At 37.4% G+C, this 26,948-nt stretch overlaps 2 protein-coding genes across 3 annotated transcripts in view; one reads left to right on the forward strand and one right to left on the reverse strand.

Moving 5' to 3' along the window:
* Positions 1-10,304, reverse strand: part of uggt2 (UDP-glucose glycoprotein glucosyltransferase 2) — a 34,607-nt gene extending 24,303 nt beyond the window's left edge. For both annotated transcript variants that reach the window (XM_081367960.1, XM_081367959.1), the window contains exons 1-16: positions 10,208-10,304; positions 9,302-9,435; positions 8,394-8,476; positions 8,135-8,265; positions 7,826-7,938; positions 7,519-7,696; positions 7,251-7,347; positions 6,383-6,455; positions 6,132-6,232; positions 4,626-4,725; positions 2,580-2,640; positions 2,054-2,145; positions 1,758-1,911; positions 1,341-1,460; positions 1,024-1,109; positions 495-630 (exon numbers count right to left, since the gene is read on the reverse strand). In XM_081367960.1, the coding sequence (XP_081224086.1) occupies positions 495-630; positions 1,024-1,109; positions 1,341-1,460; positions 1,758-1,911; positions 2,054-2,145; positions 2,580-2,640; positions 4,626-4,725; positions 6,132-6,232; positions 6,383-6,455; positions 7,251-7,347; positions 7,519-7,696; positions 7,826-7,938; positions 8,135-8,265; positions 8,394-8,476; positions 9,302-9,423 (1,647 nt within the window). In that variant the 5' untranslated portion in view covers positions 9,424-9,435; positions 10,208-10,304. The remainder of the gene's footprint in view (positions 1-494; positions 631-1,023; positions 1,110-1,340; positions 1,461-1,757; positions 1,912-2,053; positions 2,146-2,579; positions 2,641-4,625; positions 4,726-6,131; positions 6,233-6,382; positions 6,456-7,250; positions 7,348-7,518; positions 7,697-7,825; positions 7,939-8,134; positions 8,266-8,393; positions 8,477-9,301; positions 9,436-10,207) is intronic.
* A 3,250-nt stretch (positions 10,305-13,554) lies between these two features.
* Positions 13,555-26,948, forward strand: part of hs6st3b (heparan sulfate 6-O-sulfotransferase 3b) — a gene marked incomplete at both ends in the record, with an annotated part of 72,922 nt that continues 59,528 nt past the window's right edge. The window contains one exon of the mRNA XM_081367918.1: positions 13,555-14,099. Coding sequence (XP_081224044.1) covers positions 13,555-14,099 — 545 coding nt within the window. The remainder of the gene's footprint in view (positions 14,100-26,948) is intronic.

Raw genomic sequence — 26,948 nt, forward strand, 5'->3', positions numbered from 1 at the left:
CTTGGTTGAATTCTAATGTAGAATGCTGCTAAGTATAACACACCGTTGCCATGAAAAACAGAGCGTTGCTATGGATGCAGTATTCTAACCGTAGAGACGGAACGGATTATTTTCTTTAGTGGAAGCAATACAATTGTTTTTAAATCAATAAACTCCTTTTTAAATCAATATTTTGTGTCAAATTATTGATTTATTTGGTAGGTAGCCATGTAATAAGCGGGATTATGTAGAGCGAGGCGGTTGTTATAGCGAATACAACCCCTTCAGGCTGATTCAAGACCCCTCCGCTTTGCGTCAGTGTCCTGATCAGCCTGTCGGGGTTGTATTCGCTATAACAACCGCCTTGCTCTACATTATCCCTTACATATATCTGTTATAGTACATGATATGGGCCAAGCTTTCAAATATTATACTTAAAGTGAAGGAGAACCCTAAAATAACATTTAAGTCATTTTGATTTAAAAGAGCATCACAGCAAACACAAAGATACTCACTGACACCATGGACGTGAAAGCCTGTGCTTCGTCATACTCCTCTGAGATGTAGTTTAACATCCTAAAGAGAGCAACACCTGCATCCAAATATCCATCCACTTTATCTTCTACACTGACAACCAGTACAAACCCAATCCTATGAAACATAGAAACATAAATGCATATCAAAACTGACATCCATTCTTATTTACAATTAACATATCAACAAACATAAATGAACAGTAGGCTCATGATAAGATAATAAGGTTTGTTTGCTGAATGTTAAGTAGGTATAATGTCAGCTGCTTATTACACAGTTACTTACCAAATAGAAATGGACATCAAATATTGATTTGAGTAAATTGTATTTGATAAGTAAGAAACTATGAAGAGATATGAAACTAGCACAGCTATGTAAAGACTTGCCTGTGACAATGGTCCATTATGCAGTTCATTATATCAGAATCACATAGTTCAGAAAGCCACATAATTAAAAAAAATATAAAGGCTCAGGTAAAATGTATTAAATGCTATTGTTGAGTACACATACCTGAGGGGAATGTTATGTTTGTAAAAGAGTTCTGCTAATTTGACCAGCTCAACGCTCTCTTCTTGTGTTGGGTCAAGTAACAGAACCTGCAAACAGCAAAGAAAAACATATTTCAATCTTTCAAATAATATACTTAAAAAAAAAAAAACTTTTATTCTAAAATAAATACAATTTCATTAACATTATTTAGTAAGATAAGTCTGCTGCAGTCCTAAAAAAAGGGGATATCAGAGGATAAAAAGCATCCCTGCATAAACCTGTGCACACAGCTAGATTTGAGCTTAGACTATAATCAACTCACAGGCAAGTTGACTCACCAGGTTAAAGAAATTACGGCGTATTTGTCGAATAACACCAGGAAATGTTGCTCTGAGGAGCTCCTGTAGACTTGAGGGCCAGTGACGATACATGGAGTCCTTCTCAATATCATTAACCCACTAGAAACCAGACAACAACAGGCATTTGTTAAATTATAAAAAAGCCTTCATGTGAACAGTAAAAGCTTATTTTTTCAGCAAATTGGGTTCCAGAAGTACTTTTCCATCTATTTTCTGCATTAGAAAAAAATGTAACAAAACAACCAAGATGTATTACGACATTTGATTCGAAGTTGAATTTTGTTGAATTGGTTTTTACTTTTATAACCAATTTCGCTATATAGACTTGGAATAGCATTTACTTCCAGAACTCAACTTTTGAGCTCTACAACTACATTTAAATAATTAGCGTCTCACCATAATGGATGAGTGGCGGATGTCCAGAGCGTAGCTGTCTTCTACAGTGGTTGATGTGGGTAAATGCAGGAACTTACTAATGCTGCTTCCTCTGATGCCAAGGTTATGAAGACCTTCAAGAATCTTAGCCTCACCTCTGAGAATGTCCAGGATGCTACAGAGCAGTTGAGAATGTACAGTATGTGATTAACACTCATAAAACATGTTGGGAAATGTTAGTGGTGCCAATTACACACTACTACTTTGAACAGCAGACAGAAACCAGTCAGTAAGAGAATCTTGTCGTGGGATGATACCTGAAAGGGTTATGAATGTCCAGGTCAACATGTATTCCATTTATGAAAAGACTGGCATCTCCAGGATGGATCCCCATCGACTCACTCAGACTCTGTAAAGTAAATATCAGGTCAGATGACGACAGCTATACCGTGACCTTGAATTCAGTGGGCTTTTGTGGCATTTAGCTTTTATCCAAAGCAGCTTCCTGTTTATACATTGAAGGTTCAGTCCCTCTGAAGTAACCTATGGTTGGGTGTCTTGATCAAGGGTCATGGCTCGCTTCTTATGTGGTTTGAATCAGCAAGCCTTAATCTACACCACCACTTTATGGACTTCATTTTCAATTTTTTATTATGGACATATGATATGCTGAAACTCTCCTAAAATTGTTGTAATGGATATATCATCTGAAAGACTCAAGACACTCCTGAGTGTGGACCCATTTCATTTTCTAAAAATAAATCAGAAGATTTGGGGTCCATTTGGCTGCGCTTGGAACTGTTTTTACAGTGCTCATCAGAAAAGTTGTTGAAAAAACCTTACCTTTTGGTTATCTTCTATTTCCTTTTTCATGTTCTGGTTTACGGCCACTCTTGTCAGTGATCTGTGGGGACAGTAAAACATGTACAGTGAGTATCAGCCCTAGCCAACATCCCAGAACAGTCATAAAAACCCATTTTAATCTCAGAAAACCTGTTCTCTCTTAGATGCCATATCGGCTATGCTGACAAACAGTAAACCACAGTAAGTCTGACTCAGCAAATTCTGAACACTGCACATAAAGCTGTCTAGAGCAGCAGTGAACGAAAGTCACAGTCACACATTAAAAACGACCTAGACATAATGCATATGCATGCATTCTGTGCCCTTATACATGCAAAAAATGCATAGTGGAATATTCTACAGCAATAACTGTTACAGATACTCCTGTTCCCAAGGTTCTTTAATATGGCTAAATGGAAGCATTGTAAAAAAATATTTAAAAATGTTAAATTATTGGACTCATTTAGGGGTTCACCCAAAATTGAAAATTATCCCATAATTTACTTACCCTCAAGCCATCCTAGATGTATATGGCATTCTTCTTTCAACAAAACACAATCAGAGTTATATTACAAAATATGCTGGCTTTTCCCAGCTTTATAATGGGAGTGAATGGAATGGGAGTGAATAGTGGTTTTTTTAAGCACATCCATCCATCACAAAAGTAATCCATACGGCTCCATGGGGAGCTCCATACGGATCCATACGGCTCCATAAAGGCCCCCCAATTACTTTATTTGGATATATCATCCAAATGATAATTGTTGTTTATTATTAGGTCTATTCTATATGTCTATTTATGATTATTGTTTATTATTAAACAATAATAATTCTTTATAAACTATAATCACTGGCTTCCGGTGACGGCCGTATGCAAGGTGAGTTCTGGCCAGGGGGGCATGGATTTCTATTATGTTGAAGGTACCCCCGGGCGCCGCCATTGACTAGCGGACCCCCACCTGCTGTTAGCATCCCATTGACTCTCATTCATTTTGGCGTCACTTTGACAGCGAATAACTTCACATCTGAGGCGTTTAAAGACTCCATTTGTCCATTATTTATTTCTAAAGAAACACGAAAATGTATAAAAGGCTTCATTACCTTGTAGCTTACGTTACGCCCCCGTAGAAGCAGTTTTTGTAAAAATAGGCTAACGATTGCGTCATAGCCACGCGACTCTCTGTCGCACAGTAGGAAATTACCGTATGGACAGGAGGAGAAGCTCACGGGTGATCGAGGACGTGGAGACAAAATGACAAAGGACACCTCCTACTCACGCTCTCCGTCTCTGCAAGTCTCGGAAGGGAATGATTCAGATTTCTCTTGGCACAGCTACTAGAAGACAGACGGTTTGCTCACGTCACATCTACGTAGTCAAGCTCAGTTTGAGTCTGCGCAGTACGCTCGACCCCCAGGAAGTAAGAGTTTCTAATTGGCTTCACTTTGTCTCTGTTGAATCCAATGGGGTCGCTGTGTCCATTTCTTTTACTGTCTATGGTTCTGGCAGAAGAGTGAACTCTGACCTCTGCACTTACGCGTTCATCAATATGTCATGTGTCGGGTTAGAGGTCACTCTTCCGCCGGAACTAGACTCGCATACGGCTGTTACCGGAAGCCGGTGATTATAGTTTATAAAGTTATAAATATGGATATTTTTCTTAAGAAAACGCATCACTTTTAAGAAGGCCTTTATTAACCCCCTGGGGCTGTATGGATTAATTTTATGATGGATGGATGCGCTTTTTTGGGCTTAAAAAAAAGAGGTACCATTCACTCCCATTATAAAGCTCGGCCAGGATATCTTTTTTAAAATAACTCTGTGTTTGGCTGAAAGAAAAAAGTAATATACACCTAGGATGGCTTGAGGGTGAGTACATTTTTTGGTGTACTAACCCTTTTAAGATTACCCTTTAAGAATACAACCATTTGTTGAAATATATTTCCTTTCTTTTTTTGAGTTCTGATGGAGGGTATTGTAACAAAGGTGATGATTTCTGCCTAGGATTCTAAGACCAAGACACCAAGACTGAATTTCAGACTTTTTACCTTGCTCTGCTGGGGAAATTTTGGCTGAGGTCTTGCATCAATTTGAGAGAATCAAACTTTGGCACAGTCATGATCCGAGAAGCTGCCTGGAAACTGAGGTCTATTGGAAAGACAGAGAAGGCATTTCAAAGCCAATTATCCACGAAGAATGTCTGCAATATAAGATTAAAGGGTAACTAAACCCCTGGTCAGAGCCTGACTCCACCCACTGGCAATATTTGAAAAATGCTGGAAAAGTGGGCAGAGGCCAGCGGAGGGGGGTGGGGGAGGTAGTGCATCTGAGACGTCTCTCTGTAGGCAAGGGCGTGGTTAGCTGGTACCACAACTTCCAATAGGAAAATTAAACTGCAGTAGCCACCGTTCAACCTGAAGTGGGCAGCACTCAGACGTTTTTACACCATATATTGTAGAATTAAAACACTTTAAACCCAAATGTCAAAAAAATTACTTGAATCAATGAACAGCATTAATAAAGCCCCAGTCTTACAGATCATTAACTAAAAAAAGTTGTTTTAGGGTTTAGTTACCCTTTAAGTTAAAACTATTTATACATAAAATTTAAATCTAAATGGTGATTTACTTACACCAATTGTTCTCCTCCATTCAATTACACTGAATGGGGACAGGAGCTTTCAAGCTTCACAATGCAAAGGCATCATAAAAAAAGCAGTCCATATGACTATGAATTTTTGTGAGAAACGTATCGAATTTAAGGGATGCCCTAAAAAAACTTTGCCCTACCTGCAGCAGCAATTCTTGATTTGTGAATGAATCTGGATCTCAAATTCTAAGATTACCATTGAATAATTAATAATAATCGAGCTCCATTATAATTAATAACAATTGTAATAATTACAATAATTAAGATCCATTGCTATGGCATAGAAAACAGAGACTCCACATTTCTTTTCGTGTTACAACAAAAAACAAACATCATACAGGTTTGGAAACACATCAGGATGAGTACAAATGTGTTCATTTAGATTTTTGGGTAAGACAATTAAGAAAGTGTTTGATGTATGTTTGATGAGTTAAAGTATTATGCCACACAGCACCATTTTTAAACTAGTCTAAAGAGTCTGGACAAAAAGCGAAAAAAAATTCCACCGGATTTTACAATTCCACTCCAAAGTTATTACAAAATTCAACCGTCCGTTTCAATAGCCATCATGGAGAGCTCTTCACATCAAGTAAAATAAATTGCTTCATTTATCTATCAGCACAAAACTAAAACAGCTCTTATTTAGCCATTTTTGCTCGAGATCTCACAGGGCAAAATCGAACTTGGCTGTGGACATGAGCATCTGTTCAGAAGTCCGAACAGGAGTAGGACAGATCGCTGCAGCAAGCAAAGGGTACAAACTGCAACCTTTCCACTGCTTCCCAATTCATCAAGTAGACAGTTCTCTCCAGGAACCATGTGGATCGGTTTAATCGCACTGGGTGACGCAGCACAGAGTCCAGAACACCGTAAGAGAAAACCATCAATAACAGAAGCCAGCCCACCTTGGAGCTCCCACACTTTGAGAGGAGTCATGTCATTGGTGCTCTCCAGTAGATGCTTCCTCAGCTCTCCAAGTTCCTCCTGAAGCTCTGGGTGGGACTTTCTGGAGGTGAAGGAGGACACTTTTTCACATAATGTGCACTACAGCACCATGGTACTTTTTTGTGAGTAAGCACAACGCAACACAATATTCGTTTTAATCTATGGCTAGATATAGGTACGAGAGAGAGAAAAAAATAATCAGCGTGCTTACTTCAATTTCCCAAACAGAAATCCTTGGACTTCATCATTTTCATCCTCATTATCGGTGGTGACTGATTTGGATTCTGCAAACAAATGCAGGTCACGTCAGTTTCAATTTATTCGTTTCAATATTGCTAGCTACTTTTGTTTATAGCTAACTGCTTTCTCAATTAAGTAGCGATTTTTCAATGTTATTGAAAGAAGTTCCTAATGTTCACCAAGGCTTGATTTTATGATCAAATCCGAAATCATTCTAATATGCTGATTTGGTGCTCAAGAAACATTTGTTATTATCATCAATGTTGAAAGCAGTTGTGCTGCTTAATATTTTTTGTAAACTGTGATAGATTTTTTCAGGATCTTTTTATGATTAGAAAGTTCAAAAGAACAGCATATGAAAAGTCTTTACTGTCACTTTTGATTTAAGTGTCGTTGCTGAATAAAAGTATATTCATTTCTTCCCAAAAAAATATTCTTACTGACCCCAAAGTTTTGAACCGTAGCATAGTTTGTCAAGCTACTCATAATTTAAAGCCTATTTCCTGACACTGACAATTGTTATTATAATAAAACTGGGTAACACTTTATTTTACAGTGTCCTTGTTACATATGTTACATGTACTTACCATAGTAATAACAGTAAATTATGCATAATTACATGCAACTAACCCTCAACCAAACCCTAATCCTACCCTAACCCTATAGTAAATACAGTACATGTAGTTGCTTAATATTACTCAGTACTTAAATATATAATTACACTGTAACAATGACACCTTAAAATAAAGTGTAACCTAAAACTGTTACTGAGTTCAGCCATTTATTACCTTAACCTATCCATTCTGTTACAAAAAAGGCAATTTGACATAGAACAATACCTTTAACCTGTGTGTCATCAACGGCTTTGTACTCTGTGTTTTTAATTGCCAGTTCAACACCATATCCAGACAACAGCATCCTTTCATTTTTCGGCTCCTGTGGTGACAAATCAGTGTGGGGCAACAAATATTGATAATATGGCACAGACTTTAATAAATTCATAAATAGCATATAAACTATATAATACATAAAATCAAGATAAAGTTTTCCATTGCACAGGTGACAATAAGACATGTATACAAGTCACACTACACTGCTAATACTCACAGACACAAAGTGTCGTAGCACATAGATGAGTTTACCCTCCTGTGCCCGCTCTGACAGAACCTTATGAAAAGTGTTGAACTCCTTGGTGCCAATTTCAGCATAAAGAACAGCTACAGGCAGGTCTGTCTCATTGAGTCCTGGGTATTGGTGGTCAGACTTGTATAGGTAAGGTCTTGGCCTGCATAGGACACACAAAAGTGTGTAAAAATGTTATGAGAAACCAATTGGTTTATTTTCATGAAACCATGTATGGACTTAAATTATCACCAAATATCTCTGAATACAACATATTGTTGGTTAACGTTACCTGCTTGCTGCTGTCTTCAAGAGCTTCTTCATATCCTTGGTGCTACAGGCTTTTTGACCATGGACAACTATGAAAGCAGAGCATCCATCTGGAGGAGGTTCATCACTTGCGATCTATAGAATGAAAAGAAAGAGTTAACAATACTGTCTATGATGTTAACCACATAGTGACAGTCATTTCAAATGTACCAAAAATGTTAATAAAAATAAATAAAAAACGATTAGATACGTTGGTGGTAAAACAGATGTGTCACGGTGTCAAGCAATTGTATTTGTCTGAAATCATTATTATATCCAGAAAAGAACTCACTTGTTGGAAAGCATGTACAGCTGGTGAGTAAGTCCTGAGAGACAGAGACAGCTTCAGCAGGTTGACCTGAAGATCCGTCAAAAATTGTCCAGCTTTCTTGATGATCAGGTTGTAATATGACCGGACAGACTCTAAAGACAGGAAAGTAAATATCTGCATTATTTCCAATCCTTGTGTAATTCAACAAAACACCATCATGCATACCAACCACTCAGTGAAATATGAATCATTGCAGAGAAGATAAAAAGTCAGTCATTACCTCCGTTTTTGTAAACAATTAACTCCTTCACAGTATCGACAAACTGCCAGAACTTCTCGTCACCATCCTCTCGGATGAACTCGCTGCACAAAATTAGGTTTACAAAACAACTAAGACACAAGACAAGCATGAAGCACAAAGAGATGCATACTAAAGTAAATAAATGTTTTCTGACAAAGAGATCGTAGCAAGATTAAAAATGCTCTGGGTTGATCTAATTCAAAGCTATTAAAGTCACCAAGAAATCAAAATGGACAATTCTTATTTTTTATGGAATGTTTCAGCATTTATAATATAAATGATTTATCCATGCACATCATTTAGTTTAAATTTATGAGCCCTCGTATTCTTTAATCACGTGTTTACTAGCGTGAAGGCGGGACAACCTGTCACTCACATGAGATCACAGCAATGGCAAACCACAACCATCCATCATCCAACAATCCATTCAAATGCCAATGGACAAAATCAAGACCTGCCTTAGCTTTTATCTTATTCGAGAAGCCATTTTTATGTGCATATACATCCCAATAGGGAAGAAAAGACTATTACACCTTACGTTTCATGCTGACTTATAGCACAATCTAAAACAATTTTTAAAAATATATTCTAATTTTGTATAATTCTTATACCTACAATCGTTATAATTCCTTAATAATTGAGAGACCACATGGAATATTTATATTGAAAATGCATTTGTCACATTTTGTCCAACAAGAAGAATTGGTAACTAGTTAAAGGAGCTAAAATATTCACTTTCCATAAGATAATTTTAAGCTAAAATCTTGACATTGAACAAAATTCAATAAACAGACAATGTTTTTTATGCATGAAGTCAGCCATTTAAAAAGGAAGAGTAGCTAAATGAGATACTGAATTACAGGATAACAATTACAATTCCAGCCCACCTTGTTTCCAGCAGGAGAGGGGTCATGGCCCATTTGGCCTGAAGACTGGCGATGACACCTTTAGATGCTGAGTGCACATGCTGGAACCTCAGCAAGACCAGCACAATAAAGACCACCCTCATGATCAGACAATGCTAAAAGTACATTAAAGATAACACTATTATAACTTTAATCAATAACATTAAGATACATTGGTCCATTACACAATGATTGATGGATAATTTGCATACATTTCAGAATAGCTAGAAATGTAAATAGCCTACATCATAAAATTAAGGAAAAAATGTCATAAGAGCTACTATTAATTAATTATTTAGTGCTTCAAATTTCTAAATTTAAAATTTCAGATCTTTTCAAATCACTGCAGGTTCCAATTTTAACAACTCTATAATATCTAATAAGACAACAAACCCTTACTATAGTAAATGTTGGTTAAACAAAATATTTTTTCCCCCTTAAACATGACAAGATAACGTGACAACAGACAATAAAATGTCTCAATAGAAAATAAATTCCATATTCACTGGAGCAAAAAATGGGAAATTATCATTTTTCAGTTAAAGAAGACACAGCAAGTCTAATCTGTCCAGTAAAACGCCACGTATACCTACAATGTAACGTTATGTGTCAGTTAGATGCATAATTGTTGCATTCTTTCACAGACATCAGCATCACTGCCCGTTTCATACAATTTATGCAAATCAGATGTAATAGACTTTGATTGTGACTGGTCATTCTTACGAATGAAGAAACAATAAAGATGGGGGGAAGCATAAAGACATGCATCAAAAACTGTTCAACCACTATTAGCGTTTCTTTCTGGACTAAAAACAACATATTTTTCAACAACAATAAACCGCGACATGCCTCTGTGATATACACAATGAATATATTTTAAAAACACACCTAATTCATAGGACACTGAGCCGCTGTATTACCCGTCTGTTTCACAGGACGCCGCCATTGAGGGGGTCCTGCATCTTTAATTCCCTCTTCCACATATGGGAAAGCGACACATTCATTCCGCTTGAGTAAAAACGCGTCAACATTTCAGCGACTGATAGGCTTAATATTCTAAAAAAAAGTGAATCTTAGTTATTATAGCAGTAAATTATCTTACAGCATTAGCATGTTTTAGAAGTTGTATGCAGGAGTTGGTTGTTCAGGCATTTTCATGGACAACTAGCAATGGGATGTAACCATAGACAGTAAAAGGAAGGATGTAACGGCAGAGCTCCTGGATGTGAAGTTCATGTTGATGTTTTTCCCCGGTTTGATTAATTTAACCTAAAATATTGATATAGTTACATGTTACATCTCATTCATTTGTTTTAAAACAAATCACAAAGCCCATTTGGCTACAACTTTCAGATATAGCCTTAATTGTAAGGATTAAAGGAGAACTCCGGTCAATTTTAACATTGAGCTCATTTTTTTGTACATTTGGAGTGCTGTCAATACAGAGAACAACGACAAAAATCGGTGTTGCCTACACCGAGTTATTCTATTTTTAAAATGTGCACCCTGTTGACTTCAATGGGGCAAGTACTAAACCTGCTTTTAGGCTCTTAACATCCTTGATGTGTCATTACAAGTGCACAGACAATGTGAGTGATTCCTTCTGAGTGAACACGAGTGGATCTGACTGCAATAGATGTAAAAGATATGTATAAAAATGATGTCATTTAAGCCAGCGCAAATACCTGTTTACATCCTGCTTTTCGGTTGAAGTCCAAAGTAGTCGATTGCCGAGTTCACGCGCGTGATAAACCTATGCGCGTGAACTCGGCAATCGACTACTTTGAACTTCAACCGAAAAACAGGATGTAAACAGGTATTTGCGCTGGTTTACATAACATAATTTTTATACATATCTTTCACATCTACTGCAGTCAGATCCACTCGTGTTCACTCAGAAGGAATCACTCACATTTTCTGTGCACTTGTAATGACACATCAAGGATGTTAAGAGGCTAAAAGCAGGTTTAGTACTTGCCCCATTGAAGTCAACAGGGTGCAAATTTTAAAAATAGAATAACTCGGTGTAGGCAACACCGATTTTTGTCGTTGTTCTCTGTATTGACAGCACTCCAAATGTACAAAAAAAATGAGCTCAATGTTAAAATTGACCGGAGTTCTCCTTTAAGAAAACAATGTTTCGATTGGAATTACTGTTAGATTTTAGTTTGTAGTATGCAATATACTGCTTGGGATTGCAGATATAAATTATAAATAGTATTTACATGAAGCCTATGGGTAAATATTTTTGAATAGTTCATTTTTAATTTGTTCATTTAATGTTGTTAACATTTATTGTCTTATTGAAGAGATTACTGATACTTTAGATCAACATTATAGATAGGCTATCATTAGATTTTTTTTTTATGTTGCTAGAGGCCTACAACATAAAGTGCTTTAATGTTAAATTACTGCATATAGGCCTATTATATACATTTTATTGCATTTTAGCCTATTGCATTAGATACCAATTTAGCCTAATATTAATATGCTACTAATTTAAGCCTATATTCATGGAAAACAATTACTTTATAGAAAGTGGTAGTTGCACATTTGGGGTAAAATATGGAGAACATGACTTATACCCTATACCTCTTCTGATTCCATTCCCTGTTAATTATATTATATTCTATTTGTATATAGCACACTGTGTATACACATTTGTCTATTTTGTTTATTTATAGGCTATAAATAAACAAAATAGACAATTGTGTATACACAGTGTGCTATATACAAATAGAATAGAATAGAATGGCTACAAAATTATAGCCTATATTGTTTACATAGCCTATAAACAATAAAATATAATTCACATAGGCCTATCTTTATTTTTTATTTTTACTATCTGTGTTGGTGTCTCTGTGTACTGGAGGTTTCTTCTCTCTCCGAAACAAATTCATTGTGTGTGCAAACATATTTTGCAATATTTTCTTCTTCAGATCTCAACAATAGTATTCAGCTCGTACTGTCATTAATAAACCAAAGGGGGCGCTGTATAAGAAAAATAGTACAGATATATATTCCTGGCAAAAGTAAATGGTTAAACCAACATGTAAAATACAATTAATCTTAAAAAATAGACTATAAAATACTGCATGCCTATAGCAAATTTGTAGGGAAAAAAAGGTGAAATATGCTGTAAGAAGGAAAAAAACGTTTTAAATTACATAGCCTAGGTGATGTATGAAGAATCAATGTACTCCAGTTATTACCAAATAATAACTATTGTTAAAAATGAAATGACAAAAAATTAAATGTTGGTAGATAAATCTAAATATTACATTAATCTGCAAAGATATAGGACCAAAATCGAATTTGACAATTACTCACAGACATGCACATGCAATGCTGGTTCATCGTAATTTTCCTTCCTGGATGTACAGACCAAGAGATTCTAGTACAAATTAACAATAAACGCTGACAATATGTAGACTACTGAGGTAGAACATGCTCAAAACAAGATCAAATTATTTTTATAAAAAAAAAAAAAAAAAAAAAATTAAGTATAGACAATAGAATCTGTTTGATTATATACATGCTTCTCGATCAAATAGGATTGGCTTCAAATTATGATTAAATTCCCGTAGCATTCCTTTAGTAGTCTATTCTCCCCAAAGATGGCACAAAGATTGCACAGTGCAAAGAACTGTGAAGAAAATAATAAAATGTGCACAGTAAAATCTCTCAGTACTGGTGACACTTTATTGCTAAATATACCTGAGCACTGGAGTGGGACCAGGTGCAGATGAAATTGTTCGTGTGCTACGAAAGAGCTCGTGCTATAGTCTACTGGCGCGACAGGCGCTCGCGTCTCGTTGACATCATTCGCATCATCCCGCTGATGCGCGTCGCGGGATGGATGGGAAACACAGACTCGTCGCGAGTGCGTGGAGATTCCGCAGAATAAAACAGACCAACGAGACACATCGAATCGTTTCATTTGCACAGAGCGACCAGACGTTAGTTTAGTCTTACACTTAATACCACGATGTTCGGTTCTTGAATAGCATTTGGGTATGCAATTTATTAGCCTATGTTTGGTGACTTACACTATCTTCACAACTTTGTGAGAGTTTGATGTGAAGACTTGGATGACACACTTTCGCGCATCTTTTTACCATATCAACATGTGGCATGGGGCTTTTGGGCTGGATCCCACACGAACGTCCTGGGAGAAGACCTGGAGAGCAGATCATGATTCACACTAACTGCATGAACCATTTCCTTGTGTTAAAATGAATGATAAACCCAACAAATGGATTTTCATCCCAATTTTAGCCATTCTTTTTGTCATGATTGGGTACCAGTATATTTGTCCGGCAGGCGGTCATGCTTGCCATTTCAGGACAGGAGAGAAACTCGTGAGGATCGGTGCCCTGCCCACTCCAGACCCGACCACCGATGATCTGTACCGGGAGTTGGACCCGGAGGAAGACAGCCCACCTAAATGTGCGTCCAAATTCAACTTCACAGAGCGCGATCTGACACGCGATGTCGATTTCAACATCAGGGGAGATGATGTGATAGTGTTTCTGCACATTCAAAAGACAGGAGGAACCACCTTTGGCAGGCACCTGGTCAGGAATATTCGCTTGGAGCAGCCGTGCGACTGTAAAGCGGGACAGAAGAAATGCACGTGCCACCGGCCCGGTAAGCAGGAGTCCTGGCTCTTCTCAAGGTTCTCCACGGGCTGGAGTTGCGGTTTGCACGCAGACTGGACTGAACTGACCAACTGCGTGCCGGTGATTATGGACAAAAAGCAGTCTCCAAAGCGCAAGAGGTAACGCGCCTCTCTCTCTCTCTCTCTCATAAACTAATTCGGGGAATTCATTTGCCGCTCTGTTGCTTCTAATGAAGGTAATGATGAAGTGTAACACGTAGTCTGAGGGTGTTTTCACACTTGAGTCCACTCAGACCTCTTTAAGTAGCCTAGACCAAAACTGTTTTCACACTCTTCAAAAAGTGGGCTCAGATCTAACTAATAATACTATACTGCTACTGCTGCTACTACTACTACTACTTCTAATAATTATCAATGTAAATATGTTGAAATGAACTGGAAAAAATGGTGTAGAAACATTGTTTACTTAGAAATCGCTAATGTCACAATTACAAAGAAATGGCAAGTAGCCTACATTTGAATTAAAGAAGACATTTTGAAGAAAGACGAAAATAGATTCCAATAAATACTCCAATAATGTTTGTTTTATTTACTTCGAAAAAGTACATTATTTTTTTCAGACATATTATTTCTTTAAGTCTTTGAGCAATATAGTTTGAGACCCCTTTAAGTAGCTCTAAAACGTGAACCCAGTTCTATTTGCACTCAAAATGCCCCTGCCCAGACTCAAATCCTATTTTTGTCCATTTTGTGATGAGTTCTCAGTTTACTTTCTTTAAAAAACTTGCTTTGGGGATCTACAATCATCATTATTAGGTGAATATTACTGCGAAATGATAAAGTTTTTGTCCACAATGCACTCAGACTCCCTTCAGAGAGTCAGGTTCTCAGTCCGGTTTGATTTAAAGTGGTTTGAGTTCAATTGGAGCATTCACATACAAGCTGACATTTGTGCCAACCAATCGTGGACCCCTGAAACAATACTTAAAGATAAACTAAAAAGTAATATTTTTCCTCTGACATAATACTGATGTGTTACTAATTCTGGACCAGTTGAATAAGACATTATTTTAACCACAGAAGCCAATCAATCACTCCAATGGTTATGATCCACTGTGAGAATACAGTGTCTACAAAAGAGATCTGTGCATTATGAATTCTGTGGTGCCTTTACTAAATCTAAGTCCCTTGTAATTTACTAGACTCCTAGAAATCCATTATGCCCTTACTCCTGTCTGAAATGCAGTTTTTTTTATATAGACGTTAGGATATTTTTAGAAGGTATTTTAGCCATCTCTATACCTGTAAAGATTAACATACTTCACATACGATTTTAAATAGGTATATTTACTCTTTTAGAAAATGCACTAATTGGGTTTCATTGCCTGTGGCCCCTCTGCGTGTCACTCAGTGATATCATTAATGTGACAGTGATATTATTAACTTATCATCACCCAACATGGTTTATGTTTTATACACATTAAAATGCACAAAGATATTGTCAATATTACAAAATGACAAGCCTGAAATGCCATTTTGAACAGTCTCTGTGACCACAGCTCTCTTTTTTCAGATTCTGTATTCCCGTTTAAATGATGTAGAAGCTGCGCTGTAATGAACTTTAAATGAGGTATCATAAAGCCGAGCCGAGCCGTCGAGCATGCATCTATAAATCTGACAGTGCCAGTCTGGACAAGCAAGCTATTAAAAAGTTATTTTAGTTGTTTACTAAGTATAATTATGGCTTAATATGGTGAAAAATGCAGACTTTCACTTTTATAAGTGCATGTGAATAAAAGACACATGTCTTTTTAGAGCCTGCGAATGCTGTTCTTGTAAATGGCATATAAAACAGCTTTGTCGTCACCTTCGGCTACTTGCTGATCTTACGTTAGTCCATTAATTATCTTTAACACAACTGACTGTGTCCATATCTGTTTTGCTCTGTTATCATAAAAATCTCAATTTGGCAGGCATTCATTAAGCAGTTGCCAAGCAAATGGATCAAGTTAATTAGGTGCTTGGTCTGTTTATATGGTTCAATCTATTGTAATGAATGAAAATGGCCAATTTCTGAGAAAAACAATTAATACTGAATGTGAGGAACAGCTGAAGAAAGTTTTGAAAGAGGAAACATTCAGAAATTCAGACTTGTACCCCAAACCTGCAAGACTATGTATGTATATGTATATGATTCATCTCTGCAGAATAAGCCAGCTCATTCTGGGAGTTCGCAGCCTGTATGTGACAGAGAACCAATGCCCAAATGAAACATAAATCCATCGCTGGCTCGCTCTCTCTGTGCTTTCAAAATGCTGCTTCGCATTTCTTCTCTAAAGATACACCATGAGACGCAAATAAATCTCTTCTGACAACAGAAGCTTTTGCTCTCTGAAGCGCATGTGCTAAGTGGTGACTGTATGAAAATTTCATCCTGATACCCAGCTCTGTTTATTTCAGTTAAGATGGATCACTGTGTGCTTGGACGAGGTTTTTCACGGACAAACAATCCTCATTTTTTGCTGTGTTTAAATGCCACCTTCACACTTGAAACTTGCTGCACTCACAGTATTCCATAATCGAATCATCCAGATTAGTGCAGTAGCGCAAAGAAATTGTGCAATTTTTGTATAGTGAGCATGCAGTTGATATTGGTTGGTAATGTGGCAGCCTGGTTTCTCGGGCATGGTGTGGCCTTTTCAGCATGGCATGGAGCAGTGCGGGCACATTGCAGGAGCCTGAAAGGTCAATCATATCAGAGTGGAACAACAGACACTGTAAGAGTCGATGGGGAGAGAAAGTCTTCTCTTCTTCTGTCTCTCACTCTGGATTGATTGTCTTCAACGGTCAATCGCAATCTCATAATGGTGTGAATGCACCTTTATTCCAGATGGTATGTAATGGCCACTTTTCAAGAGCCAATCAATTCCAATTAGTTAAATCAAGTCCCACTCAATTTTTCCACATTGAATATGCTATTTCACTCAGGAAAACAACCTATTGCGTAAGTAAAATGGGTTGTTTTTAATTAAAGATGCTAATCTTATGATAACTGACCAACCATAAAACTCCACAATTAAGATCAATTTCAGACTCAACAGGGTTTTATTTGGGTGCAATCCTCACGGTTTTTATAGGCCTACCCAAAGGCATCACATACTTTTAAATGATGTTGTTCAGATGATAAAGCCCCCTGATATGGAAAAAAAACCTGACTCGTTCTTTTCACCATCCTTCCTTGTTCTTTCATTGCTCTGCCTCTCTACAGGACCTCTCTCTGCCTCTTTTTATTTTAGCACTAATTAAAGTTGCCAAGTCCCCTGACATTATAACCAAATGGAGTTTCTGGGCAGTCACGGATGTGCAATCTGTGAAATGAGATGCAATTAACTAAACCAACTGCACACAGGTTCTGAGATTAAAGTCACCGCAAACGATCTGCACATGTTTACAGAAACAGACTCTTAGTTTGCAGTTTAAAAAAAAACGAAAAAAAAACACAAAACACCTAGACAGCTAGTTTATAATTAGGAACACAAAAGCATTAAAACGATTTTCTGTTTTTCTGCCCAACACTGATTTCATAGTGTTGTCGCTTACTGGCATAAAGGTAAAAAGACATTTTACAAAGTTTAGTGCACATTATGGAGGAGGGTCTATTTTGGCATTGTAATATTCCTTACATACTGTAAGATCCAAAATTGAAATCTAATTGTTTTCAACAGTATCGAAGTGTAACATTCATGTTTGTAGCGAGGTTTTGCAGAATTTAGGATCTATCTATATCTACCATCCATCCTTCCATCCATCCATCCATCCATCCAACCAACCATCCAATTTTCTTTTCAAAACTTTCAAACAATGCTTTGTCAAACCAACATGATGTTGGTAAAAATGCTTTTCTAAATTAGTTACACTGTTTAAATTACTTTAAATTTCAATTTATTGAAAAAGCACTCGGCCCTGGTCTGTCAAGTTACCTTTATATATATAGCGCTTTATACAATACAGATTGTTTCAGCAGCTTTACAGTGATCAACTGGAAGATCATTCAATGATTTGAACAGAGTTTATTTCAGCTGTACAGCAGCTCTAAAAGAAAATAATGTTATTGTTCAGCTGAAGTCTGTTCAGTGTTGATTCAGTTTCGTTGTAAAAATCATCAATTCATTTAATCTATAAAGTAGTTCTGCAGACAACAGTGATGCCATCATTGTCCACCTCAGTTAAGTTCTCATTCAATAGTGTCAGTGCAGTCAAATCAATAATATTGTCGAATATTAAGTGTAGCACAAATGTTGTGGGAACAGTTAAAGGAGAACTCCGGTCAATTTTAACATTGAGCTAATTTTTTGTAAATTTGGAGTGCTGTAGTACAGTACAGAGAACAACGACAAAAATCGGTGTTGCCTACACCGTGTTATCCTCTTTTTAAAATTTGCACCCTGTTGACTTCAATGGGGCAAGTTTTAAACCTGCTTTTAGCCTCTTAACATCCTTGATGTGTCATTACAAGTGCACAGCCATGTGAGTGATTCCTTTAGAGTGAACACGAGTGAATCTGACTGCAGTAGATGTGAAAGATATGAATAAAAATGATGTTAATTCAGCCAGCGCACATACCTGTATTTTCTTCCTGTTTTCGGTCGAAGTCCACAGTAGTCGATTGTCGAGTTCACGCGCATAGGTTATGACTCACATCGATTTCAAACCGCGTTTTTGAGACTGCCTTTGGTTCACCGCAGTTTTAAAAAGAAAATACTCAGCAATGGTGCTGACTTATGCATTTGCACATGGTTTGTCTTAAAGCATATTAAAAACACCACACAGACATATAAACAACATTAAAAACTTGATTTTTACCACAGGGGGAAAACAATGAAGCATTTACGCTAATTAGGTACTTTTAGGTAATTAGGTACAATTAGGTAATTTTTCTTTGTAACATTTTTTTGTTTGTTTTTACTAATATTGTCCTCTGCATATGGTGAAACAGAGTCGCATTTTCTATTAACACATCACATCATCTATATTAAAACAGTCCATTTGCGTGTGTGCCTGAATGTGTGTTAAGTTGTGGTTAGGGTTTTCAAGCTAATGTAATGAGACCTAGAAAAATCTCCAATTGTTCTTATGGAAGGACAAACATTCAGTGCTCGGAACAGCCGAGGTCCTCCGCTTCCCCTCAACAATTAGAGTACAAATAGATTCACAAGCTCCTCATTTCCCAGACAATCACAGTAATGAGTAACCTGCAGCTGCACTAATGGGCCATTATTACTCACACGAAGAAAGTGATGACATCCTCTTGGCACAATAACACCCTTTTGCATTATATTTATTCATTATAGTCAACACAGAGACATACAATTACTGTCAGCATCTGCATGGGCTCAGATCAATACTGAGATGCCATCGCCCATCTTTCGCAAAGTGTAAAACGCTTTTTCTGGTCACCTTTGAAATTCTTCTTCCTATTCCTCCTTGTATGTTCCACACATCACTGCACTTGCTAGATGGCTTCTGTTGTCATGTTCAGATGCTATCAGCTAGATTTGTCAGCTCTTGCAGGTTCTCTGTGAGCAGGCATGGGACTGCAGGAACTAAATTTGTTGGATTTACAGCCTGAAGGGACTTGCTCAAGCCCTGTGCATCCTCATTGGTATGGGATGTTTATTAGGTGCAGGGCTGAGCATGCCCTTGTGGGTTAGACGCGGTTGGGTTTGGAGATTGCTTTCACGTGTCATTAATCCAGGTCGCCATATTCTCTGGAGCAAAAGCTGTAATCCAGTTGGTATGATAATTATGTGCTAACAGGGAAGGGAAAGTTGGTGCATCTTTTGAGTTTACTGCTTCTGTTTGAGCTAGAGTCTAAAAAGTGAATAAAAATGGCTAAAGGCCCTTTGAAATACAATGTGGTGTTCAAAGCAGCATATTGTTAAAATTATTTTATTTCGAAAATACAGTAGACTATGCCATATTTAAATCACACAGGCAAAAGGGCTGCTATTTCAAATCCATGCTGATATAAACAGCATGATTATTAGTGTGATATAGTTTTCATACAAGTGCAATAACAAAAAGCAACTCTGTCAACAAAAAGCAAAAGCAAAGCGCGTGGTGTTTCATTCATTCATTCAATTGTTATTTTGATGAATTGTTTGAATAAACGATTAAAAGACTCACAAATTAGTTGTGTCCCAATTCAGAGGCTGCATCCTTCGAATGACGCATTTGAAGGCCGATTGTGTCACCATTGCGTGACGAAGGCTGCCCCAATTCAAAGGCTCCTTCAAATGTGGCAGATGGATCCTTCGCAGCCTTGCCTTCATTGCACTCCGGTTACAAATGATTTTTTTGAAAGAAATTGCCGAATTACACTTTTAAACATAAGTACTGAGTTTCGCTTTCTCAAATATCTAATTATACAAATGTAAAATGTAAAACAAAAAAAACTTTTAAGCATTTCAAATGTTGACATATCTTACTAAGATGTGATTATTATTATATATAGTTTATATTTTATTATATACAGAAATGGACAATGGTGAACAAATATCTATAGACAGTTTGTGAACCCTGTTTTTTTAGCTTTCAACTCATCAATGGCAGCTGTCACAGTTGCAAGGTGACAAGAACAGCACTCCACAGGCTAAACCTTCCAATTTAACAACACTCCTTCATGGCCTTCAAAGGTGCAGCTTTTTCGCATCCTTCGAAGGATGCAGCCTCTGAACTGGGACACAGCTATAAATAGCAACTTGTATCGCTTCTGAACGAATTAGTGTTATTGAACAAACCAGCTCATTTAATGGCTGTGTCTGAAATCACATACCACATACATGAATAAGTACTTCATGACCTAGTTTGAAATGTGTGTGTAGAATGAATGTAATCTGGACGTACTATATTTCCCATGCTGTCATTATCATGTGACCTACCAGTGTCAGTTACTATATCGCTTCACTGCCATTCACAAATCCTCTCCTGTGGCCTCATGGGATAGTAAATTATCCATGGTGCATGCATACTTCAGAATCTCGCCAGAAGTAGTCATCCGGGTACTTTTCGCCTACTCTTTTATGAGTACTATGAATTTTTTGCCACAGTGGCCTATAGTTTTTCGCTTATTATATAGTAGGGAAGTATGCGATTTCTAATTTAGCCAATGATTTAATGACTCAGACTTTTCAGATTTTCAGAGTTACTGAAATACCCACCACTAAAGGACAGACCATACTATCCCTTTGCCAAAAACTGTAGTAGGGCTGTGTGATAAATCGATTTTTAGTAAAAAAAAATTCCAACTATTGTGAAAACACAATAATCTTGCTAAAACGATTTTGCTGCAAGCGAACGCACCGTTCTCCAGGTGGCTTTCTGTGCGCTCGCTCCGAGATGGAGCAGAACACATGGACAAGGAAAGTAGCCTGCATCATCAGGTATGCGCCAAAACTGTCAAATACTAAGAAAATTATGTCAAAATGCCAGGCATGGCGAATATTTACGTAAACACAGTCGGTTATTTCTTAGTGAATGCAAACAGCAGGGAGAAAATCTGTGCATTAGGTCTTAAAGTGATAGTAGCCTAATTAATCAAACAACAAAAGACAAAGAGAAAATCCTCCACTGTTCTTAACTGAATATTTTTAGTAGCTTTAATAAGAATCAATGTATATTTAATTCATATAGAGAAAGACTGAATTTTCATCATTAGTCAAGCAGCTCAGGTGAGAATGATTTTAAAAGTGTACTTCACTGTGTGCCTTCTGTTAAAGGGGTCATATAATGGTACATGCACTTTTACAAGTTGATTGCACTGAAATGTCTGTTGGCAGTGCCTATACACAACCATCCTATCATGATAAAAATCCATCCAGTGGTTTTGTTTTAATCTCCTTATATGTTTGACCCTCTCTGAAATCAAGCCGTTCGATATTGTGACGTCATAATATCCAACGCCCCTCCCGCGATTGTGATTGACAGCTGTGTTGCAACACAAGACCCGCCCTGAGTGAGCTGTGACAGCCGTCATAGTAGTCCACCATTGTTGATATGCTGGAGCAGAATGGCGTCTAAGCGATTGTGGTGTTCTGTTCTTAGATGAAATAAGGAACACAGCAGTCATTTGGATGTTCCTAAATCCGAGCCGTTGAAGAGTTTTGTTTTTGAAGCGATATGCCCAAAGGATTGACGAGGGGATTCCCTCACGGGGATTCCCCACGATCGTCCATGCTTTCATGTTTGCACGAATCATTTCACACCAGACAGCTTTACAAACGAGAAAAAACGGATCGGTACCAACGTGTTCCTGCTGAACCTCCAGAAAATGTGAGTGTAATGTTTTATTAACCTTTATATTAGTATTTATAATAATCTATGCGAAATTTGCAAACCTTGCTGCAGGCTTCACAATGAATGCATCTAAGGTTTACACTCAGGGTACATTACGGCATGTTTTCTATGTACGACCTTCTCAATATAATTCATAATCCCACGTTTATAATGAACAACGCGTGGTTATTGTGTTAGAAGCGGTGTACGCACAGAACAGAGGGGCGGGGTGAGCAAAGCTCATTATCATTTAAAGACACATGCACTGAAACGGCGTGCTGAAAACAGAGCTGTTTTTGACCAGGTAAAATTAGTGTTTTCTTACAATACTAATGATAATTTTTAATTAAAGTATATTACAAACTTTTAATTTAGACCCTAAAGAATCATATTAGCTTGTACAAAAATGGCATTATATGACCCCTTTAAACAAAGGTCATACTAGCCTAATTTCTTCCCATAAAATGGTTAACAAACTAGGTTTACCGTTTTGTTACCTCCTAAGTCAGATCTGACACCAGTCCTCAGGACAGGAAGTGTAGCTGCATCTCCTAATGTTGATAAAAATCTGTAAAGGCCTAAATCTTGGGAGGCTTGCACTGTGAAAACTACTCAGTGTAATGAGACAGGTCTTGCCAGAGCAGACGCTTAGCTCTTTTGACACCGCTGTCAAAAAAAATGCTGCTATAGCAAATATGACTCTCCAATAGTCTAGTCTTGGCATTTTATTGGCTCCAGTCATAACTTTAGCCTCGACTTATAAATGATGTCTAGAGAGACTATAAAGAAACATTATTTTAGTTTATTGGACACGTAAAATGAGTACACTTTAATTATTAGATATATTTTATGTCGTGAAGTCTTTTTACCAACAATCGCACGAGCAGGTGTTGAAAGTATACCTTCATTGTCGCTATCAAATAACAGAATGACAGACAGATTTTGTTTAAATGGATTTTAGGTAAATTCATCCAGCTATATTTTATTTCCTGTGTTTCAAAATATTCTGTTGTTTACTGATACTGAAAAAACTGCTTCAAACTGCATGACTGAACTGTGAATGATTTGTAAATTGATTCAGACAAATATAACAAAGATCTGCAAGGTTACAAAGCTCAAAGTCCACTCCAAAGAGAGATATTTTATTTATAACAGAATCCACTTTTCAAGAAGTACAGTTACGGCTCGTTCAAAAAACATACCACTCTGAAACGTCCTGTGAAATCCATGCTTGCAAAGAAATCCATTTTGCACGATCCTCTTGTTCATTAACATTGTCAGGGTCTGAATCGGGCTTGAATTGGTTTGAAAATGACGCCATCCTTAATATTTACACTAGAGCAGAACTCGCAGTTGTAGAGGGGCGGGTCATTTCCCTGCCAATCATGACACACTGGGCCAGCTAACCAATCACTGCACATTACGTATTCCGCAGGGGCTTCATCAAAACATGACCTAGACGGAGCGTTCGAGACAGACTGGGGAGAGAGGTGCTGTAATAATGTAAAATCAAGCATGAAAACATAGTACGCCCCAAAAACAAAATCAAGGCTTTGTAAAAGGGCATAATAGGACCCCTTTAAAAGAGAAATCTTAAATGATTGTACTGTAGCTACCTGTTAATTTGGCGGCATTGTGGCAAGTTCAATCATTTATTTGTTTCACAACTTAGCGTGGGTCATATCAGTTGGAATAAGCCATGGTTTATATGTTAGCTTAATGAAAGTGAATGTTTAACTGTTCTCATAATTATGTAGCAGAAGTTGAAGTTTTATTGCAGGCTTTCTGCAGGATCAAGCTGAGCACAGAGTGATAGACATTCATTTGATAACAGATGAGTCACACATGAAGGTGAAGCCTGCTGGGAATCACACTGTTTACTTCTGAATCTGAACCCTTTGGACTATAGACTATATGTATATTTGTACTGTGGCAGCCTTTATACCGTAAGCTGCAATTACTGCTATTTGTTAGAAGACCATGTACCCCCAGTAATTACTGTTCTGCACTCCCCAGGTTTGTCATACTTGTTTTGTCATACGGTTTTGTAGATTCTGCTGCCGATTACCACTGAAAATTATTTGCGGCTTGTTCCTTTTTTAAAAACAAGCAAAAGTTGTGTTAACAGTAAAACACACTTACAATGGAAGACTATGGGGAAAAACATTCAAAAGTGATATTTATGCAATTTTGTTTGTTTGTGTTGGGACTGCTATTCTAGGCGGATAAATGTCTGGTTTTGTATTACCAGCATAAATCTTGTGGGTGGATTTTTCTCTGTGAAACTGTCCCTTTCTGGTATCCTTGTGGGTTAAAATTATTTCCTGTGTTAAAAGGCGTATTTTGAAGCCAAAAGATTTCTCAGAGCTGTCTAGTTATTAGATTCCGAGTCTATTCCTGGGATCTACCAGAACTGCTTACAAGAGTCTCAAATGTTTTACACAAGATCTGAGATATCTTTCTAGCAATAGTTCAGACATGGTAAAGAACCAGTACTCGTTCAGTGGTGATTATGACTTGATGCTAGAGGAAAAATCTTTTCTTCAAGTCAGTATAATCAGTATAGTCAGACGATAATAACTCAATTTGCGTGGTAACCATAAATCTATACGAGTCAGTCTTATTTTTATCTTCTTTTATTTTGGATGGACCCCAGTGTAGTGCAAATTTAGTGTTTCACTCTCCACCACTCTCCTGAAGCACTATTTATTTGACAGATTGACAAATCAAACTGTGACAGAGAAAATGCCAGCTCAGAGACTTCCTGCGTGTTATTTTTCAACTGTGATCAGTCAGGCCTGACCAAAGGTATCTGTACAAAGTAAGTCACTACAAGCGTGATTAATCACCGCCACACGGTGAAATGTCATATTTCCTTATTTGGCGTGGCCCCGCTGACAGGTAAATGATGTGGTGAGTGGGCGGGCGGCTGTAGGGAAGGGTCCAAAATAGAGTCCCCTTCATAACACCTAATCTGATCAGCAGAATTATAGATGACCGACATGCTGTTCAGCTCATCTGACAATTTGGATGTACCTTACTGATCAGTCCCAAAGATTTGTGTACTTATTATGAAATGCTGTTTGGTTCATGGGAACATCATATTATTCATGTGTATTATACTTTGGCAAAGAATATTAGGTAACTTAGTCGAATTTCAAGACACAGCTATTAGTCATGGGATCTCAACATGGTGGCTCCCATGAAGTGGCAACCTGCTCCAAACTGATTAAAATAGCTTCTTTTAGATAGGTGATTACTTGGTGGCTGAAATATTTTTTTTTACTTAATCTGAGTGAACATACTTTTTTAATCATACAGTATTTGTCAAAAGTGCAGTCTGTTAATTTATGTGTAAAACCTATTTTAATAAAAATAAAAAAAACCACACAAACACTGATAATACTTTAAAAGGAAAGGTTTGGAACAACAAGAAGATTAATTCTCATTATGTTTCATTTAATGGTGCTGCAAGTGAATGTTAGCTGTTGCACTAACTTAAGTGAGCCAATGAATTAGACCACCCTTTCTTCAAAATCCTGCTATCCAAAGATATGTCAAAAAAGCAGGACACCTTAAATGACTGACAGACCGAGAGCATCTCAAAGTCTTCTGATTGAATAAACATCAACGTCCCTGTCACAGAGACAGGTGTGATTTCTCAGGAAACCTATTTTGGTGATATTTGCATGGTAGGGACATTTTATAATTTATAGTGTAAGGCCTGTCTAATCGGTCCAACGACAGTTTCCGATAGGCTGGTGAAAGTTTACTGCGTGTTACTGTCTTTTCCGCGTGGAAAAGTAATTTGATTCCAATTAAGCTTTTATCTGACTCCATTTTATCTCGACCTCAAATTTAGGTTAGAATGCCAATTAGTTATTGGTCATTTATATAATAGTTTAGCAGCACATTTGATTAGGCCTATTCTATTTAACTCTTTACTCTTATTATCCTCATTCACTCGAGGGCCAAAGTCGCACAGGGTCTTCACACCGGCCGTTCATACTATGTGGGCCCACGATCACAATCTCATCAGTTTTGGGTCACTAAACAGAGGTAATTGGCTAATACCTTAGACCAGGGGTGCCCAATCCTGCTCCTGCCAATCGACTGTCCTGCTAGTGATGGGTCGTTCGCGAATGAGCCGGATCTAAGAGCCGGCTCTTGTAGGTGAACGACGGGAGCCGGCTCGCATATCTGAAGAGCCGACTCTATTTTTAAAAATATAGCCTATAGAAATTAAATCATTATGTAGGCTAATAATGAAATAATGAATGATTTTAATTGCATTTAAAATATTTGACTAATTCAAAAACCAACAAAAACATAATTATATAGGCCTAAAGGCGCACACACATTTGTTTTGACTGTCTGATCAGCCTCACATTCTGTTCCTGTCAATCATACATGCGATGTCAACCAATTAAACTGCATGAGGGAGGGCCGAGCTAACTCACAAACACACACTAGAGATGCGGATAAAACGCGGATCAGGCGGATGACGTGACGAAAAATAATATTTTAATTAAATTCGGGCGGGTGGCGGTTGAACCAATCAAATGAAAAAAGTTTGCCACTAAGCAAACCTGCAAGCTATGCCCAGCTGTCAGTACTATTGGAGGAGGCGGCCTAAACGTCTCTTAGATGAGACCGCCTGGGTTATTTTGTTGT

Source organism: Scardinius erythrophthalmus (genome assembly GCF_964197995.2).
Source record: "Scardinius erythrophthalmus genome assembly, chromosome: 6".
Taxonomy (NCBI): Eukaryota; Metazoa; Chordata; class Actinopteri; order Cypriniformes; family Leuciscidae; genus Scardinius; species Scardinius erythrophthalmus.